Below are 15,267 nucleotides of genomic sequence, written 5' to 3'. Positions count from 1 at the left end.
TCGGATGTAAACTATTTTAATTTAATTAGGTATTAGTAAACATACTTACAAAGAGGGAAAGAGATGAATAAAAAATAGTAAACATTGTAGTAAAAAAATGAAATAATAATATTGTAGTTAATTGTAAATTAATGGCCCAAACATCCCCTTGAAATTTAGTTTGTTGTAAACAAATATACTAGATAACTTAAATTATATGCATTTATATGCTTGCGGATATTTTGTCACAAAATAATAGTAAGAATGACGACCATTCTTTTTAATATTATGAAAATCAAAGATCAAATTCTCAAAATAATATAATCAAAAGATCAAATTATAGAATTAGATGTAAAATTTGTACTATCAACTTCGAAGTTAGTAATCTAAATTTCTTTTTAATGTTTTTTTAAAAATGTTTTCTCTTCTTAGGTATTTCTAAATCCATTTTCTCTTAAATCTAGGCATGACAACAGTTTTTTATTTTTGAAAATTATGTTATGTGTTTGTAAGCTTTATCATGAAAATCATGGTTGCTAACCAAACATTAGAATTTTCAACAAAGTTTATAAAACAAGAACATAGGCCTTAAGATTTTTTTTTTTTTTTTTTTTTAATTTTAATTTTTTTTTAAATACTCTTAAAAAGTAAGTGTAAAAAAAAAAATAAAAAAAAAATAATATTTATGAGCTTAATTTTCAAAAACAAAAAGTAAAAAAACCAAATACTAATCAACCGAGCCTAAATGATTATCAAAATTATCAAACGAAGCTTGGTTTTTTTAGTTTTTGATCTTTGTAAATTAAGTTTATAAACACTACTTCTACCTATAATTTTTTTTGATTTTTTTTATTCACGTTCTATTGATGTTTTAAAAAATTCAGTTAAATTTTTAAAATTAAAAAAAAAGTAGTTTTCAAAAATTAATTTTTTGTTTTTGTAATTTAACTAGAAATTTAATTGTTTATTTAACAAGGGTAAAAATCATAATTGAAAATTTGGCGGAAAAAAATATGAATTTCAAAAATAGAAAATTAAAGTAAAATCATTATCAAACGAAGAAGTTTATATTTTATTAATTTTTTAAACTTAAGTTTAAATTTTGAAAATATTTTTTAAAAAATAAACAACAATATTATAAAGTATTAAGTAAAAGTAGTATTTATAGGTTTATTTACAAAAACATTAAAACCAAATAATAATTATCCAACTAAACCTATTTTTTTTAAAAAAAAATTCACAAAAGTTGTTATGCGGCGAAATAATTATTTTTTATTTTATGACTGTGAATGTGAAGGGAATAGTATTTTTCTAGATCATAGAAATGATTGTTATGAAGTGAAGTAATTTTAAAAATAAAATATCAAAATTCTAAATAAATAACTATTAAAATTATTTTGATAAACTTATTATACTAAAAAACAAAAGGGTTATTTTTGCGATGAGCTCATATTCTCCTTGACTTCCGTGCATAAGCCTTACATGTCGCATTTATGTACGATTCAACTTTACATTAAAAAATACACTGATTTTCAATTTTATCGCAATAAATATTTTTGTATCCCCTCCCTCTCTGTTTTTTTTTTTTAATTTTAATTTTTCTTTATAAATTCCTTAATCTATATGTTAATTTATGCTGTACTTAAAGTTTTTTTTTCTTAAAAACCAATCAATATTTTTCGTCACGAATATAAGGGTTAAAAAGGAACATAGATTTTTAAAGAACGTAGAGAAAATATGTTCAATCTATGACGTCCACTTATTGAAGATTAGATGGATTGTCCTATAAAATTAGATAACTTAGGTAAATTTAGGGTCAAAATTGATATTTTTCTAAATTGTCTAATAGAACCCAAAAATTTCAAGTTCATGCATGGTAAAGCGGCGAGTTCTATAAAAAATATATTGAAATAGGTCGAGGATCTATGAAACTAAAATTGAAAATTTAAAGATCAATTAGATACACAATTAAAAGTTCAATGACGTATCAATTTATTTTTAAAAGATTAAGGTCGTATTCAACCTAAAATTGAAAGTTAAAAAACTTATTAGATAATAGACACAAACTTCAAAATTTAACATTAAACTTGTAATTTAACTGAGATTTGTCTGAACATTATAATTTTTCATTTTAAATTCTCTGGTAGTTCTCATTTTCCAATGGATAAACATAAGGTTGAGTGAGTATAACTACCACCTTAAGCTATGAGAGTTAAAAGAGTCCAAAACACATGAGGATGAAGTTAAGTAAGAGAGAGTATACTTAATAATGATGAGTTGGTGAAACCTGAAAGCCAGAAGAAGACATAAGAAATGATGTCAAATGAAGAAGGAAATTTCAAAGTGAAATTATGATGGAAATTTATTGAATTTGGAAGGCAGGTCCAACTACTAACTTGTGTTCTAGACAATCTTCATTTACTTTTGTCAGTGTAAGCCAATGCCACTTCATTCTTATAAATTTGGTACACCAAATTTAAGGTATCAACCTTGTTTTGGCTTTGTAATCAATATGTTTCTGCAATTTCTTTTATTTTGTGGAGAAACAAATTGTCTTAACATAGCTTATTGCCTCTTTCTCAATTCTTTACCAGCTGATCTGATTGTTAGATTCAGAGACTGATAAAAAAAAGAATAAAAACTTCAATTCTAAGGATCAATGGATGAGCATTACATTAATGTCAAAAAATGTCGTATAAATTACAAATTATGGTTTCATGATCGGAGTTTGGAATTGGAATGGTCAACAAACAACTTTATGAACTTGGTTGAAACTCAAGGACAAAGTTAGAGAGGCTTTGGGTCAGTCAAAAACCAACCAGGTATTATGTTTGGCATTCTGGAGAACCTGACACAAATTATATAGAGATCAATGTAAATTTGCATTTGTTTTAAATCAAGAAATCTACACATGAAATTTTAGAGAATGGAAAACAGATATTCAACTAATTCACTTGAAATTTTCAGTTTTTGAGGTTGAACTTTCAACACCAAATGGTCTGAAACGATTCGTAATTCACCAGGGGAAAACTCTTTACAATGTAGGCTGCCTACGACTGCACTGCATGGGGACTGCGTCGGTAAAGGGTAGAACATAAATTAGGGGGTTGAAGTTGTTCTAAATCTGGCCTTTAAACACATCTAAAATATCTTTGAGATAAAAACCTAGCTGATCTTGTACAGCTAAGATTTGTAGGGTAAACAAAATTCAAGTTTGAGACCCAAAGCAATAAATAAATATATATATATATATATATATATATATATTTTCAATAAAGTTGTTCGACTTTATCAAGTAAACTTCATTAAGTTAAAGACCCATAATTATGAATTATTGTACTAGTAAGGATTCTTATTGTTGGACCAGGATCAACCCGTCTATTTCAATTTGATATTGATTCATAAATTAAACACCAACAGCGTTATCATGATTCTTAAACGCCACAAGTTTCAAACTCCAATAATTCAAGATTGGAATAACTGCGTTAAATTGTATCAACAAGTGAAAAATTAAATACCTCGGAACATAATGTGCATTAATAAGGTGAGGAAATTCGTGTTCTTCTACCTATTGGCTCTCATTCTTCCAAACCCGAATCGTCCCATCTACGGAGGCAGTTATCATACATTTATCTTTCGGGTGGTAACTCACACTCGTCACCTGTGAAAAGGAAAGAAGCATCTGTAAATATATGTATTCTAGAACCATCACCATCGCCTTAATTTCCATCTTGTCGTACTTGTATTGTTGTACATGAGTATTTAGACAACGATGCTTTATATATATATTATTTCAAAATAAAAGAACTTTCTGCACAAGAACCGATTATGATTACATACAATTTCATAAATATTTTTTTTGGAACAAAGATAATACCCTGAATGTGCTACAGTATACTCTAAGTTCAGTTTATTTTCTATGCAATTAATTCATATTAACTTGATATTTCAATATAAATTACATATTTAATTATAAAGAAAGCAACACATTGAATTAAAAATCAATTAGTAAAACATTTTTTTAATCATTTTAGTAAAACAATTAAACTAAAAAGAAAATCTTTGTACAATCAAAGTTAATTTAATTTTAGCGCAACTATACTTTAGTTTAATGTGGGATGTGTATGACATTAATTTATTTGTAACTATTGTTAACATAACATTGAAAATGAGGAATACAGAGAGCTACGTTCCTAAAAAACAAATGGAATTCGGGGGTGGAGGGGCAACTAAGATTAATGAAGAACAGAATAGTTTCATATCCAAAGGAGGTAGGCAAACAATCAATCCAATCTACCCTTTCTAATATGCTTACATATTATCTATCCTTGTTCAAAATGCCTACCTAGATTGCAACATCAATCGAAAAGATCATAAGGAATTTTCTTCAGAAAGATGCCGAAGAAGATGACAGAAAACGCAATGTGAATTAGCCAAAAGTTCAACTTCCTCTTCAATTGGGTGGATTAGTTATTGGCAATTTCAAGCATCGAAATGAAGCTCTTTTATGTAAATGGATATGGAGATTCCTCTGTGAAGATGGTGCCCTTTGATGGAATATCCTTAACGCAAAGTACTACTCCATGGCAGCTAACCAACATTGGCAATATCTTCCAATTTAGAATCTTCAAGAGCTCCAAGGAGATCCATTTCAATTGCTGAATGGTATGGTTACAACCTACATTAGAAGATTTTTGGGCAATTGTATTCACACTTCTTTTTGACATGATGTTTGGGTCAATGATATATGATACAGAATTGCCGCTGTATATATTCTCCAGTTGACCTAATGCTACTGTGGCTATATTGGGAATGCTGAAAACAAAGTTTGGGAGATGGGGCTTGAAGGGAATCTTAAAGATGATGAAATTGTTGAGTGGGCCCCTCTTCCCATCTTTTAACATCCATTTCTTTGACCGGGTGTGAATGATTCCTGGAATTGGATCATGGAAGCTTCAGTGTAGCCGAGGGGTCACGGTCACCAAACCATTACAAGAGTTGACCTAACAAATCTGTCTTGATATGGTAACAATCTGAAGAACTTCTAAAGTGTGCTAGCACGAGGTCTTCTAAAGTGTCAACAAGCCAAGCAACGACCTTAGACTCCACTAATAACTCAACTGTTTAGGAAAAAATATTAAAAAAGGGACACAACCCCGTTAATGTTAGTGTTGAAACTAAGGGTCTTAGGTGATTATTTATAGTCCCGGAGTATGATAATAATTTACCTTACCCTAATTTTCTTTCCTTTTTTGTATTAAGGCTTGTTGGAGCCTATAAATAAGAACCCTAGTGTATCCTTCATATTATGATAAAAAATAATAAAAAGGAGACTCTCTATAGTGGTTTTTTCTCCCTGTTATAGGGTTTTTCACGTAAACCTTGTGTCTTCCATCTCTATCTTTTAACATAGTATCAGAGCATGGTGACGAAACCCTAGCCGTTATCGGTGGAAATCAACCGGTGCAAGATAACATTAGGTCTTCACCACCCCTGCTTCCGCCACCGCTGCCGATGGAACCTCCGACTGCAGCCGCCACCGCTGCCGCTGCCACTGTTGACCGCTATCTTCAATCCCTGCACATACGTTTGTCGTAGCATTTCATTGGAAACCTTAGTGCGGCCGCTTTCTTCCCCAATGCCACCATCGTTGATTTTGGTCCTGCCACTAGTAGCCGCTTCATCTAGTCGCCGGAATCTGAAGTTGGTGCTGTTGAGTCTTCCGCCCACCACAGAGGCAAGTCACCAGCCGCATATGATGTGCCAGCTACGAGCTATGGTCCAACGCTTAAACAGCAGCTAGTCGCATACCTGCAGCCGCTGAGAGTTCTTTCTCCTGTGTCGCTGAGCTATGAACACCAAGGATCGATGGGTCTATCTCCCATAATGGTTCAACAACAGTTGGCTAATTTTCAGGTGAGTTTTCATCAATAAATCGCTACTCTTAGGGTAGCCCTAGACGCTTCCACAAACTTAAATTCAAGTGTATTGAATTCAGACATTCCTTCCGGTCTACCGATGTATCCAAAGAATCTGGTAACCTCTTTCCTTGCTTTAACTACTGCAAGTTATTTGTCTGGATCTATAGAAAATTCCACAGACTTAATTGCAGGAGAAAAGTTAAATGACCAGAATTATTTCTCCTGGTCTCGATCCATTAAAATGGCTCTTGAGGGGCGTCACAGATTTGAGTATCTAATTGGTGAGATACCTAGACCTAGACCAGGGGACCCTTAAGAGCACATTTGGAAAGAAGAAGACTCCTTGCTACGATCACTACTGATTAATAGTATGGAGCCTCAGATAGGGAAACCATTATTGTATGATGCAACTGCTCGAGATATCTGAGATGCAGTTCAGAAATTATAATCTAAGAGGCAGGACGCGTCTCGTCTTTACACTCTATGTAAACAAGTTCATGAGCACAAATAGGGGACGATGGATGTCACTTTGTACTTTAATAATCTGTCCATTTGGCAGGAGATGGACTTATGTTGTGAAATTATCTGGGATTGTCCTTATGGAGGTGTCCAATATTCCAAAATTGAGGAAGTAGATCGTGTATATGATTTCCTAGCTGGTTTGAACTCCAAATTCGATGCAGTGCCAGACCGTATACTGAGACAAAGACCTATACCCTATCTTATGGAAGTGTGTTCTGAGGTTCGCCTTGAGGAAGACAGATCCAATGCTATGAACATCACAACTGTCTCCTACTGATTCAGCTGCTTTTAGTGCGAAATTATCTGATAATGATGGTGAGAAGCAAAATGGGAAACAGACTCTAGTGTGTGAACATTGCAAGAAACCTTGGCATACAAAGGAACAGTGCTGGAAATTACATGGTAGACCAACGAATGGCAGACGACCCTCCGAATGACAAGCCCAATCCTGGTTGGGCTCTTGTGAATGAATCTGCAAGTACTTCTCAGCCACAACCTCAGATGAATTGTCAAAATGACTCTACTATCTCTTCCCTTGGGGCAATAGCTCAATCAGGTACATCACAATCCTAAGTCTCGTAAGTATAAATAACAATAAACCATGGATACTTGATTCAGGGGCTATAGATCATTTAACTGGGTTGTCTGGTAACTTTTTATCGTATTTCCCGTGTGCTGGTAATGAAAAGATCAAAATTACAGATGAGTCTTTCGCTCCTATTGCGAGCAAGGGTCATATTTCTCTCTTCCATGGTTTAACTTTACAGAACGTGTTGCATGTACCTAAAATATCTTACAATCTCTTATCTATTAGTAAGATAACCAGAGATCTCAATTGTCAAGTTGCCTTCTCATCAGATAATGTTTTCTTTCAGGACTTGAGCCCGGGAAGGACGATTGACACTGCCCAGCACGGAGACTCTACTTCCTCGATAGTGATGCTTCTTCTAGGAACAACTATAGGACTAGTTTGTTATCTTCTTATTTTTAAACTTCAAAAAAAGATTGTATATTGTGGCACGCCTTGGTCATCCAAATTTCCAATATAAGAAATTTTTATTTCCTTATTTATTCAATAAAGTTGATATCTCTTCTTTGTCTCATGATTTGTGCATTCATGCAAAACAACATAGGGTCACCTTTCCTTCTCAACTACAAATCTTCTCAACCCTTTACTCTTATTCATAGTGATGTCTGGAGTCCCTCTAGTGTTACCACTTCTTCAGGAAAGTGGTGGTTTGTGAGATTGACCGACATTTTATCAAAGAGAAACTTGACAACGGTAGTATTTGTGTTTCCTATGTTCCATCCAGTCAACAGATTGCGGATGTTCTGACTAAGGGCTTACCTAGACAGATGTTTGACACTTGTATTAGCAAGTTGGGTCTCATTGATATTTATGCTCCAACATGAGGGGGAGTGTTGAAATGGTGTTTTAGCCCTAAGGGCGTTTTAGTCTTTTACTCAGTGTCTACTGTCTAGGGTTTCTCTCTATTTGGTTATTTATACCTGTCCTGTGTTGAGTACGGTGTAACAGAAAATTAAAAGAATAAAAATTCTCCTATCGCGGTTTTTCTCCCTGATCTAGGGTTTCAACGTAAATCCGTGTTTCTGTTCTTCTCTTCTCTTTTCAATATGGTATCAGAGCATGGCGACGAAGCCCTGGCCGTCATTGATGAGAACAAACCAGAGACTCCAACAGAAACTTCCATTGGAACGAAGGGATCCATGAACGCTGAAGTTGCTGCAGCCATAAGAGAAGCCGTTGAGGATTATTTTCATGCCGCTTTGCCTCAACTCCTCAAATCCATGTCTGATCCAGCCTCTAGCCAGACCCAACCCGATCCTCAAATCTGTAACCAGTGGACTTCCTTTGCAGATCCGACCACCGAAGCTCCCAGACCCGAGCCCTTCCATGATGCACAGATCAATAGATCCCATCAGTACAGCTTCGACCAGACCAACAGATCGGCAACAAGATTTGATCGATCGCGACCCATCTGATTTCCACCATTTTTTGTCTCAGAACCCACCGATGCACAGGAAATCACCAGCCTCGGGAGTTTTTGCACAGTCCGACATTACTGCACGCGACTGGCGATCTTCAGCCGATTTCCAGCCTCCATTTTCAAGTCAGCCACTGGCCCTACCATACATTCCAGACCGTTCGTGGATGACCCACTCTTCTCAGCCGGTCCAACCGAACCAACTGGTTCAACCAAACCCAGTTCAACTGAGCCAGGTCCAGCCGAGCCAGTATAGTCAGCCAGTTCCCAGCTCTTCGTTTGGTCCGTCCTCGAGCCAAAATGAAGCTACCTTTCCAGGGATCTATGGGCAAAACCAACCTATGGCAAATTCTGGCGGAACCGTTGGTTTTGAACAGCAGTTGGCAAACTTACAGCAGCAAATATCGGCCCTTAGATCCACAACAAATCCTACAACTGGTTTTCATCCACATTCAGACTTCTCTTTATGCTCAGAAACACCAGTAAATGCTTACTCTACTTTACCTGTAGCAAATATTCTGCCTGGTTCTGTGGGGAATTCTCCAGGGATGTCTATTGGTGAGAAACTTAACGGCGAAAATTACTTTTCCTGATCCCAATCCGTAAGAATGGTCCTTGAGGGACGTCACAAGTTTGGATATCTAACTGGAGAAATACCAAAACCAAACCCCGGTGATCCCCAGGAACGTATATGGAAAGGAGAGGACTCTGTTCTTCGCTCAATTTTGATAAACAGCATGGAACCCCAGATCGGGAAGCCACTTCTGTACTCAGCCTCCGCTCGGGATATTTGGGAAGCTGTCCAGAAGCTCTATTCACAGAGGCAAAATACCTCACGTCTTTATACCTTGAGGAAACATGTTCATGAGTGCAAACAAGGGACCCTTGACGTAACGTCTTATTTCAATAAATTGTCCCTACTGTGGCAAGAAATGGACTTGTGCCGTGAGTTCATTAATCAGTCCCTCCGTGAGTTTTTAAATTCTAAAGGCATCATCCACCAGAACTCCTGTGCCTATACCCCACAACAAAATGGGGTGGCCGAACGGAAAAACCGTCACCTTATTGAGGTTGCTCGGGCACTCATGATTCCTGCATCCATACCCTCGTACCTATGGGGCGATGCTATACTCACTGCAACCCATCTCATTAATCGAATGCCTTCCCGTGTTCTCAAGTTCCAGACTCCCTTAGTCCAGTTCAAAGAATCCTTATCTTCTACCCAGCTTTTCCTAGATGTTCCGCTTCGGGTGTTTGGGTGTACTGTGTTTGTTCATAATCATGGTTCCCATAATAAATTCGCTCCTAAGGCTAAAAAATATGTCTTTGTTGGATATCCGCTCCATCAACGGGGCTACAAATGTTATCAGCCATCTTCTCGAAAATACTTTATCACCATGGATGCTACCTTTCAAGAAGATAAACCTTTCTTTCCTGTTAGTCCTCTTCAGGGGGAGACTTCGAGTGAAGAGACTAACACGTCATCCACTTATTCCATTCCTGTAGACTTGTTTCTTGAACCAATTCCTGACACTAATCCTGGCCCTCCCATTCCTGGCAATCCTATCCTTCCTACAAAACAAGTTCCTTGGATAACCTACTATCGTAAGAATCTACGAAAGGAAATAGTTTCCCCTGCTGCTCCATCGGAAAGTGTTCAAGAGTCAGAACCAGAGCCAACTCAAGGTAACCATATTATTGATACTAATAACTCTGTTGAAAGTAATGCAGTGAACACTGACGATGCAGCGACTCTTGACAAAATTAGGGAGGATGAGAGTAATGAATTTCCCCCTGATGATGTTCAGGAGACTAAAAATGTGCAGCAGATGAATACAGAGGAAAAGGGTAACAAGACCAGTGAAATTGATGCCACCCTAGACTTACCAATTGCCCTGCGAAAGGGAACAAGGACCTGCACCAAGTGCTCTATGAAAAGCTTCTTATCTTACAGTAGCTTGTCAATAAGATTCAAGGCCTTCACCACTAGTCTGGACACTGTGACTATTCCAGGAAATGTGTACAAGGCTCTGGAAATTCTTGAATAGCGAACTGCAGTCATGGAAGAAATGCGGGCTCTCAAGACCAACAAAACATGGGATCTAGTTGCTCTTCCTAGAGGTCACAAAACCGTCGGGTGCAAATGGGTGTTAATAGTCAAGTACAAATCTGATGGGACTCTCGACAGATATAAGGCCAGATTAGTCGCGAACGGGTTCACTCAAACATATGGGGTGGACTACTCAGAAACTTTCTCGCCAGTGGCAAAACCCAATACTATTCGGGTTATTCTCTTTGTTGCTGTGAACCTAGACTGGCCTCTATATCAGTTGGATGTAAAAAATGCATTTCTAAATGGTGAGTTGGAAGAAGAGGTTTATATGACCCCTCCTTCAGGGTTTGAAGCGCAGTTTGGGAGTCAGGTGTGCAAGCTAAAGAAGTCGTTGTATGGTCTGAAACAGTCCCCTACAGCCTAGTTCGATCGGTTCACTACCTTTGTCAAAACCCAAGGTTACATTCAAGGTCACTCTGATCACACCCTGTTCACTAAGAAATCAGCATCAGGGAAAGTAGCAGTGTTAATCGTATATGTTGACGATATTATTCTGTCAGGGAATGATTCTGTAGAAATTGACAAGCTGAAATAGAAAATGGTAGAAGGGTTTGAAATTAAAGATCTTGGTTCCTTAAGGTACTTCTTAGGCATGGAGGTAGCAAGATCAAAGGAAGGGATCTCAGTGTCTCAGAGAAAATATACGTTAGACCTTCTACAAGAGATTGGGATGACTGGGTGTAAACCTGCAGATACTCCAGTTGAGGTCAACAATAATCTGGTCAACTCAGTAGACAACGTACCAGTGAACAAGGAGAGATATCAATGTCTTGTAGGGAAGCTGATATATCTCTCACACACCAGATCTGATATTTCATATGCTGTGAGATTGGTAAGCCAATTTATGCAAGCCCTGGGTGAGAGACACAAGGAAGCTGTTACTCGGATTCTGAGATATCTAAAGTCAACACCTGGGAAGGGCTTGATGTTCAGGAAAAATGATAGAAGATGCATCAAAGCCTACACTGACTCAGATTGGGCCGGTTCCGCTACTGACAGGAAGTCAACCTCGGGGTATTGTACCTTCGTATGGGGAAACCTCGTTACATGGAGAAGTAAGAAACAGGGTGTTGTGGCTAGAAGTAGTGTCGAAGCTGAATACAGAGCTATGAGCTTGGGTATCTGTGAGGAAATTTGGTTGAAGAAGGTATTAGTAGATCTTCATCAAGAGAGTCATGACTCGATGAGACTATTGTGACAACAAGGCTGCTATCAATATTGCTAATAATCCTGTTCAGCATGAAAGAACCAAACATGTTGAGATTGACCGACATTTTATCAAAGAGAAACTTGACAACGGTAGTATTTATGTTCCCTATGTTCCATCCAGTCAACAGATTGCAGATATTCTGACTAAGGGCTTACCTAGACAGATGTTTGACACTTGTATTAGCAAGTTGGGTCTCATTGATATTTATGCCCCAACTTGAGGGGGAGTGTTGAAATGGTGTTTTAGCCCTAAGGGCATTTTAGTCTTTTACTCAGTGTCTATTGTCTAGGGTTTCTCTCTGTTTGGTTATTTATACCTGTCTTGTGTTGAGTACGATGTATCAAAAAATTAAAAGAATAAAAATTCTCCTATCATGGTTTTTCTCCCTGATCTAGGGTTTCCACGTAAATCTGTGTTTCTGTTCTTCTCTTCTTTTTTCAATAGTGACATTTGTCGATGATCATACCCGTATTACGTGGGTCTTTTTACTCACTGACAAATCAGAGGTTTCGTCGATATTTCAACCATTTTACACAACTATTGAGATTCAATTCAATACTAAAATTGCTATTCTTCGAAGTACAATGGTTGTGAATTTCTTAATAATACCCTTCATGAATTTTTGTCTTCTAAAGGCATTGTTCACCAAAGTTCATGTTCCTATACCCTTCAAAAGAATGGGGTGGCTGAAAGGAAAAATCGTCATCTCCTCGAGGTTGCCCGGTCTCTCAGGCTATTTACTTCTCTTCCATCTTATTTGTGGGGAGATGCAGTTCTTACTGGAGCTCATCTTATTAATCGAATGTCTTCCCGTGTCCTCCAACTCCAAACTCCTCTTGAATGCCTCAAGGAGTCGTACCTGACCACATCGCTTATTCCTGATGTTCCTCTCTTGGTTTTTGGGTGCTCTGTTTTTGTTCATAGTCATGGCCCTAACCAAACTAAGTTTATCCCTCGTACTCAAAAGTGTCTTCCTTTATTCTAAGCACTTTATTTTGGATACACGTTTTTTTATTCTAAGCACTTTATCATAAACACCAAAAGTAACTGTGTGTGTGAGAGAGAGAGAGAGAAATGTACCACACTAGATCACATAAAACTGAGAAGGTGAAGGAATAAAGACTTACAACAGAGGAATGAGCTCGAAACTTGGAGACAACAGATGCATCTACTAAATCCCAGAAATAAATGAATCCATCCTCAGATCCGCCAGTTACATGTGCATCAGTATTGGTAAGACAGCAATCCAACTTGTAAGACTGTAGTGAAAATACCAGAGATGTGCTGACTTATAAAGAATGAAAGTCAAGATTCAAAAAATAATCGAAGGTGTCGATTTGAAGGAAAAAAATGAAGAAGACTATGGAAGTACACATAAAAAAGTACTTTAAAGATATACAAGAGCACAAGTAGAGTACAACATTACAGGGAAAAAAGAAAATAATGAAGACATACCCATTATTGTTAGAATCTTGGTAGTTAAACAATCCGAGTTAAATGGAGTTTGCAACTGCCAAGATTCAGATCATACTAACCTTACAAGTATGGCCCTTATATTCTTGTAATAGCTCACCAGAAGACCTTACATATAAAAAAACAGTTTAGGAGTTTTCAAAATTAAAAGACACGTGAAGAATCCTTTAAATCATCACAAAAGTTAAACACACCTGTCCAATAGACGGAGAGTTGAATCTAAGCAACTAGCTAATATGCAATTAGCATCGTTGGACATGGAGATACAATTTACAGGATGCCCCAAGTTATCCGATATTTCTCTATTTGGGGGGGGGGGGGGGGGGGGGGGGCGCATAAAAGAAGAGTAGTCATTAGTAAATGCAAGGGCCTTATCATCTTTGCATAGTTTAATAACTCATCTTTTCAAAACCAATTTATTTCTTGGACAAGAAACAATGTACTGAACCAAAATCTCCCAACTGCACATTGCCAAATTATTAAAGAAGAATACTCATTAAATCAAAAGGAAGAAACTATCTTATTATAGTAAATCATTTGGCTGGAATTCTGGTTTGCAAGAGAAGTAGAAAAAGCTGCACTGAACTTACCTACCAATTCCCATATCAAATGTTCGAACAGTGCCGTCAACACTTCCTCCAATTATTTCACTTTTTGTTAAGCAAACAGACATTACACTGTCTGAAAATGTATCAATGATCTGAAGAACAAGCAAATAAGATAAACAATCCGCTAAACAGACAGCTAGCGAAACTTTTTTGACGAGGGAAGTAAGAAGTAAAGAAAATTCAAACCTGAATTGGCTCAGTGCTATGAGATCTGCAGTCCCAAGCACGCAATGATTGATCATAGCCTGCTGAGACTACGACAGAAGCATACTCATTAAATTTCACAGCATTCACCTAAACCAAAAAATGTAGATAATTACAAGATTATAACGCAATTTGATTCTTCCAAATAGAGATTACGAAGAACCCAACTCGAGATTTTCAATAAAAAGTTCCATGGTTCGACGAACCTCGCCATCATGGCCACGAAATTTTCGAATGACGCGACCTGTAGAAACATCCCAATAGAAGACTTGGCGATCACCGCCGCATGAACATAACTTGGAGTTGTCTCTGAAGCAGACAAAGGAGCATACATATACAAAGATCAATTACAGTGCAAGAGAACCCTAGAATTGAAATGTGAGGAAAATGGGGGAATCCCATAAAGGGGGAAAGGATAGAGGAATTACGGGGTGACATGGACGTCGCGGACTTCACGGCCATGTGATTTGTAGGTCTTGATGTGAATACCACGGTGAGGATTCCAGAGGCGAATTGTGCGGTCCTTGCCACAGCTGAGGCAGTAATTGCCATCGCTATTGAACCTTGCAGCTAGAACTCCACCTTCATGCCCTTTCAGGACATTGCTCTCCTTCGTCGGTAATTCTGAGACGCTCATACTTCTTCTTCTCTGGTTTTAGTGTCTGCTTCTTTCAGTGAGATTCATCATCGGGTGGCGGGAGTGTAGTGAAATTCAACTGCCTGTAAGGAATTAGGAAGACAGGAAATATATAGGATTAATGGGAAGCTGTCCAAGTCTTCGACACAGCTGCTGTCCAATCCGTCCGATCGTTCTGCCGTCGTCGTCCGATTGTCCTGCCGCCGTCCGAGGGACGTTGGAAGATCAATAGAGTGTTGCTGCTAGGACTTGCGCGCGAGGGAGAGGGGAGAGAAATTTGGGCTAATGAACTAATATCTGGGCCCATAATGCCAAACGATCTTATTTTTAAAAAATTTGTCAATTGACCTTCTGCTGACGTTATCATGATATGAGATTACAAGAATTTTCTCGGATAATTATCTCGCTCTCGCTGTCTGTCTATCTTCCATCATGATGTGATTGTTTATCACTGTACGATAGATTTGACAATTTTCACGAAATCATCTGTCTACAACTTAAAATCGTTAACACACAGCAAACATGTAATGGTGAATTCTTTAAAATCTAAACTTCATTTGAACGGAGTTTTTCGGAACTAAACGGAGTTTTCAG

The 15,267-nt window shown here is 37.3% G+C and overlaps 1 protein-coding gene across 7 annotated transcripts; it reads right to left on the bottom strand.

The window, feature by feature from the left end:
- Positions 1-2,629: 2,629 nt before the first annotated feature.
- LOC120072563 (Transducin/WD40 repeat-like superfamily protein) lies at positions 2,630-14,978 on the bottom strand. Of its 7 annotated transcripts, none has more exons than XR_016528555.1 (10): positions 14,465-14,978; positions 14,243-14,345; positions 14,019-14,126; positions 13,815-13,924; positions 13,419-13,526; positions 13,287-13,332; positions 12,879-13,010; positions 3,498-3,640; positions 2,926-3,051; positions 2,630-2,827 (listed from the first exon to the last, which is right to left on the bottom strand). XR_016528555.1 is itself a non-coding variant. In XM_039024955.2 (9 exons), exons 1-8 carry the CDS (start codon positions 14,671-14,673, stop codon positions 3,548-3,550), a joined length of 909 nt encoding a protein of 302 aa, XP_038880883.2. In that variant the 5' UTR covers positions 14,674-14,978; the 3' UTR covers positions 2,630-3,051. The 7 variants fall into 7 exon arrangements, 2 of the variants coding, with proteins under 2 accessions (XP_038880883.2, XP_038880884.2); XR_016528556.1 differs by having other exon boundaries at positions 2,934-3,051; XR_016528557.1 differs by having other exon boundaries at positions 2,934-3,051; positions 3,548-3,640.
- Between the last annotated feature and the right edge of the window lie 289 nt (positions 14,979-15,267).

Source organism: Benincasa hispida, chromosome 3, assembly GCF_027475165.1.
Source record: "Benincasa hispida cultivar pf3 chromosome 3, pf3_genome.v1.1, whole genome shotgun sequence".
Taxonomy (NCBI): domain Eukaryota; kingdom Viridiplantae; phylum Streptophyta; class Magnoliopsida; order Cucurbitales; family Cucurbitaceae; genus Benincasa; species Benincasa hispida.
The sequence above is the reverse complement of the archived record's forward strand: the minus strand, read 5'-3'. Positions and strand labels throughout refer to the sequence as shown.